This window comes from Elephas maximus, chromosome 7 (genome assembly GCF_024166365.1).
Source record: "Elephas maximus indicus isolate mEleMax1 chromosome 7, mEleMax1 primary haplotype, whole genome shotgun sequence".
NCBI lineage: Eukaryota > Metazoa > Chordata > Mammalia > Proboscidea > Elephantidae > Elephas > Elephas maximus.
The window spans coordinates 57,818,024-57,823,883 of NC_064825.1; the positions used below are offsets into that span (position 1 = coordinate 57,818,024).

The window sequence follows — 5,860 nt, forward strand, 5'->3', positions numbered from 1 at the left end:
TCTTTAGGATCTTTCTCTTCAAGGCAGAACACCGACCATATTGAGGTTCATAACTAAGAACACTGAGTAGGTGAGAACTCATTAACTGAGAATTTACCCTGCAGATGCCTGAGCCCATTGAGGTCAGTAAGTATATGCTGTCTGGTTGTGACAGGATAGTTCTCTCACTTTCTTTCTCCTTTTGCAGAAAAGTGATGAATGTTTGAGACCATAATGCTGGTATGTCTGCTCCCAACTATTCTACGGTCGATTATGATATGTTTGCCCTGATTGGCGTCCCTGGCCTGAAGGAGCTGCACCTGTGGATCTCCATCCCCTTTTGCCTGATGTACCTGGTGGCTGTGTCAGGGAATGGTATCCTGATCTGGGTGGTGGCAGTGGAACGCAGTCTTCGTGAGCCCAAGTTCCTCTTCCTCTCCATGCTGGCGTTTTGGGATCTGATTCTATCCACATCCACAGTACCCAAAGCCCTGAGCATCTTCTGGTTCGATGATGTAGTCATCTCTTTTGGTGGCTGTGTCACCCAGCTCTTCTTTATGCATTTTGCCTTTGTGGTGGAGTCAGGCATTCTTTTGGCCATGGCCTTTGACCGCTTTGTGGCCATCTGCTACCCACTGAGGTATACCACAATTCTTAGTCATAGTGTCATTGGCAAAATAGGGGGTGCTATGGTGTTCAGGAGTTTTGCAACTGTCTTCCCCATTGTCTTCCTTGTGAAACGTCTGCCCTTCTGCCACACAAACATCATTGCCCACACATTCTGTGAACACATGGCATTGGCAAAGCTGGCTTGTGCTGATATCACCATCAATATCTGGTATGGAATCTCTGTGCCACTACTCAGTGTTATACTAGATATGGTGACGATAGTCATCTCCTATGGGCTCATTCTCCAGACAGTCTTCAGGCTGCCGTCTCATGATGCTAGGATGAAAGCACTCAGCACCTGTGGTTCCCATGTCTGTGTCATCCTCATGTTCTACCTGCCAGGGATTTTCACTGTCATTGCTCAGCGCTTTGGCCGAAAAATCCCCAAGCACGTCCACAATCTTCTGGCCAATCTCTATGTTCTTGTCCCTCCCATGATGAATCCAATTATCTATGGAGTAAAGACAAAACAAATTCGTGAACGAGTGGCCCTTGTGTTTTCTCCAAAAGGGAAGTGTTGCTGAGGATGACTGGATCTTGCTGCAGTTTATTGTAGGAAAAGAGGGTGGGTCCTGTTAGAAGGTAAGAGGAAAGATAAGTTGCCATTTAAGAGAGACCCTACTTGCTATAGAACTGAGTCTTTTTTTGTGAAATAGGGATGTCCCAAACTGTGTATGAGTCCCGTATTTTAAATATAAATAAGTTCATGAAAATGTGGGTATTCACAGATATAAAAACTACTATTTTAAATGTCTATAGGGCTCTTCAGTATTTAATGACAAAGTAGTACCTTTATTTCTATCAAACAAAAATGTAATCAATATATAAAACACTTCTCCTTCCTCTACAACTTAAATTTCAGATCTTTATTTACCCTCCCCAACAGCTATAACGAATACATACTAGAAGCACTGAACACCAAAATTGTGTAACTTCTATATAGCAAATAGGGGAAAGGGAGAAGCTTCCATTTCTATCTAACTTCATTCTGTTCCCAAAAGAAGACCCTTAGCAATCTTGTAATACAAACAGGAATCTATGATGCTACTAGCTAGTTCCATTTATACATATGAAATGATATTATAGAGCTACCAGTACATGATTTGGGAAAAACAAGGATATATGATAATCAAGTTAAGTAGCCTGGAGATATCAGCTGCCCTGGATGCTGTATGTCTTATGCAACCCTCTCAGATTTTTGTTGACCACCCCCCTTTTTAGACACTTTAACATCCATCTCACAGGGTTGCTATGCAAAGATCCAATGAGAAAATGAATGTGAAAGCACATTGGAAAACAAAATCCTATGCAAATGGGTTGTGTCTTTGTCAATAATGTCTTTATGCTCCTTTATGGTCAAGTGTTAAAAGCAAAACAAAGCAAAAACCTTGTCCTTTGTCTTTAGCAAAGTCTTCCTATCTCCCTCTTCTTTTCTATTTTCACCAGGGGTAACTTAGCTACAGTGAAGGGGCTTCTCACAATTCTCCTTTATTGGATGATGGTGTCCTCTTTTGGATCAGGTTGAGGAGTTCAGATAATGATTAGGGGCTCCACCTGCACTGCCACATCCCAGGCAAGGCCAGAATGGCAGTGTGAGCTGCTAAATAAAGGCTCTTTCCTTTTCCATTCTTTGCAGAATCCCCTATGGGCATTTTCAAGTTTATTTTACCTTGCTTTATAATCATGGAACCTCCTCTTCAGCTTTGTGCTTAGATTTCTGGCATATTGTGGGGTATAGAGAAAATATTTTTTGTGTTTCTCCTGAGTTGGAGCTTTCTGGATAAATTGTTCTGAAAACCTGGGATCCTGGGCTAAGAGCAAGACTTAAGAACTTAATGTAGAACTTTACAGATAGTGAGAGTATTCCTGAGAGATTTACCTTACTCAGAAGTATGGAGACAGGTCTGGCTTGTAAAGCTGGCGACAATGGTCTTATCTTTTCCCTGGAGAGCTTTACTTCCCATTAGTCTCCAAGGAAATGTTTTCAGAAGGGAGAGGGGAGGGGAACAGTCTCTGAGTTTTATAAGCAGGGAAAATACGTTTTTCTCCGTTCCCTGCCTATGATGCAAATTTTGTATGCATAGGATATTTGACCTGAACTTCATCACTTTGTCCCAGGGAAAAGAACTGGGCATAAGGAACTACGGGTTATTATTTGCTTTTTAAGTGAATAATGATAATCTTTCTCTGATCAGAAATACTTTGTGTGTGCGTGCAGAATAAAATTTATAAAGATGAATATTTAAAACCCAACACATGCTGACTCCAAATATTTTGTAAATGGGCTTCTTCAGAAAACTACCTGTGACCAGCTATTCCCAAAAGTAGCTACACTTCCACTGAATCCTCTCCTGCTAAAGCCTCTGAAAAAAAAAAAAATTTTTTTTTCTTTGCCCTTTTCCTATGTAAGAATTATCCTTCCAAGCCTTTTTATGCCTGGCATTTTTTAGTAAATAAAGGCTTATGAAAAAAATGGTCTAGTTGTTTTTCTTTCACATATAAAAGCAAAGCAAAACAAAACAAAAACCTAAGATAGTAGGACAATACATTTGAAAATTCAGAAGCAAATTAAGAGAGTTAAAGTTTATTGATGTAAACATCTCTTTTTTTAATCTTAGTACAGTGATTTGTGCATGTTCTTGTTTGTTGTGGTCTGAATGCGACCTGATGTATTACAAAGTGAAATATGCCCGGTCCTGTGCCATCTTCATGACCATTGGTATGTTTGAGTCCATGTTGTCACTATCGTGCCAATCTTTCTCACTGAGGGATTCCCATGTTTTCCCTGACCCTCTGCGAAACACGATGTTCTACTCTAGCAATTGGCCTTTCCTGAAAATGTGTCCAAAGTAAGCTAGTCAGTCTTGCCATCCTCACTTCTAAGGAGCATTCTGGTTGTATTTTTTCCAAGACTGGTTTGTTCGTTCTTTTGGCAGTCCATAGCATATTCAATAATCCTTACCAACTCCACAGCTCGAATGCATCAATTCTCTTATACTTTCCTTTTTCTTTGTCTGGCTTTCACATGCATATGAGGAAACTGAAAAGACCATGGATTGGGTCAAGTCTAAGAGATATAAAGATTTGTTGAATTAATAAAATCAAGTTGAAAACCACCTTTAAAATAATAACAATAAGGCAGCAAAAGTATAGGTAAATAAATACTTAGATTTTCCAAAAACAATAGAAAAATAGAATATACAAGGAAAGGCAAGGGAGCAGATGGCTGAATAAAAAGAAACAAACAATACGTCATTTTGGAAAGTGACTTTTGAATTTATCATTTGGAAATATTTGTAAATTCTCATCAAGAAAAATTTGGAAATATAAAAATAAAATTAGAAATAATAAAAGTTACATAGTAATATGCATTAAAGGGAAATGTTTACAAAGATGCTGTATGTAAATATATGCTAGTATATTTAGAATTTTAAGCAAAATACGTATCTTATCTTTAAATTAAAAAATCAACAGATTTATGAACTTTTAAGTGACCAAATAATCAAGAAAGGAGAATTTTAAAAATATCAAATGCTATAAATAAGGATCTAGATGTTTTCACGAGCAAGTTCTTTTACACTTTTAATGAAGAAATGATTCACATGTTATATTACACCTTTTCTCTCTTGTTGGTTTTCTCAGAGGTTGGGGAGGATCTGAAAGGTGAGGGCTCTGAAACCTAGAGGGACTCCCCTAGAAAGGGTTCAATTCCCAGTGACTACTAGGAATAGGTAATGTTACTTTTCCAGATTTGGAAGCTGCACCATATCTACCTAGAGTGTGACTCAGGGTTCATAGTTTTTTGTTTCATTTTTTTTTTTTTTCCCAAAGAGCTAAAGCTGTAAAACTCTTAGAAAAAAAAAAAAAAAGAGGTATAAATATCCATGACTATGGATTAGTCAATGGTCTCTTAGATACAACATCTAAAGCACAAGCAACCAAAGAAAAAATAAGCCGGACTTCATCAAAATCAAAAACTTTGTGCTTCAAAGGACATGAAAAAGAAACTGGACAACCCACAGAATGGGAGAAAATATTTGCATATCATATAAATGATAAGGGACTTGTATCTGAGATTTATTATATATACATAATAAATAAAATGACAAACCATTTTAAAAAATTACCAATGATCTGAATAGATATTTTTTCAAATAAGATATATGAATGACAAATAAGTGCCTGAAAAGATGCTTAACATCATCAGCCTTTAAAGAATTTCAAATCAAAACCGCAATGATAACCACATCACACCCACTAGGATGGCTATAATCAAAAAGATGACATTAACAAATGTTGGGGTATATGTGGAGAAACTGGAGCTCTCATATATTGTTGGTGGAAATGTAAAACGATGCAGCTGCTTGGAAAAAGAGTTTGGTAGTTCCTCAAAGAGTTAAACTTGGGAGTTACCATAAACCAAAAAAACCTGTTGCTGATTGAATCTATTCCAACTCACAGTGACCCTATAGGACAGAGTAGAACTGCCCCGTAGGGTTTCCAAGGAGCGGCTGGTGGATTCGAACTGCCAACCTTTTGGTTACAGCCAAGCTCTTAATCACTGCACCACCAGGGTTTTCCAAGATACATGCTTAAGATAATTAAAAGCATATGCTCAAACAAAAACTTGTACATGAATGTCCATAGAAGCACTATTCAGAAAACCCAAAGGTGGAGATTACTCAAATATTCACTAACTGATGAATAAATAAAATGTGGTATATCCTTACAATGGAATATTATTCAGCCATAAAGCCAAATAAAGTTATATATTTCACCAGAATAAAATAAAATACTAATAATAATTTTTAAAAGGAAGGAAGTACTGATACATGCTAAACCTCAAGAACATTACAATAAGTAAAAGAAGCCAGAAGCAAAGGGCCACATATTGTATGATTCCATTTGTATGAAATATTCAGACTAGGTAAAGCCATGGAAACTTTGGGAGAGTAACCCTCAAGCAACTCTCGGCCCCTCCTCTGGGCCGCCCAATCAAGGCTTCCGGTCCAGAACATCTTCTTACAGGAAGGCAACACAGTTTGTACTGGGAGTCCTGTCTAGTTTGGTGATAACTCTTCATGTGTATTATCTCTTTGTTCTGCTATATCTGTTCCCAATGGGGAGGGAACGGAGTACTTAAGTCCACCATTCAGCAACAGCTGAGGGGAATTATACACTGGCCATAGGGACCAACACCCACTATTGAAAC

General features: G+C 38.0%; 1 protein-coding gene across 1 annotated transcript; it reads left to right on the forward strand.

Annotated features, from left to right (window-relative positions):
- The first annotated feature begins 221 nt into the window (after window positions 1–221).
- On the forward strand, window positions 222–1,172 carry LOC126080027 (olfactory receptor 52B2-like). The gene has a single exon (XM_049891356.1). The coding sequence runs from the start codon at window positions 222–224 to the stop codon at window positions 1,170–1,172; it is 951 nt and encodes a 316-aa protein (XP_049747313.1).
- The last annotated feature ends 4,688 nt before the right edge of the window (window positions 1,173–5,860 follow it).

Excerpts from the sequence above, each read along its gene's own strand:
- LOC126080027 (XM_049891356.1), top strand. The coding sequence starts at position 222 with ATGTCTGCTCCCAACTATTCTACGGTCGATTATGATATGTTTGCCCTG.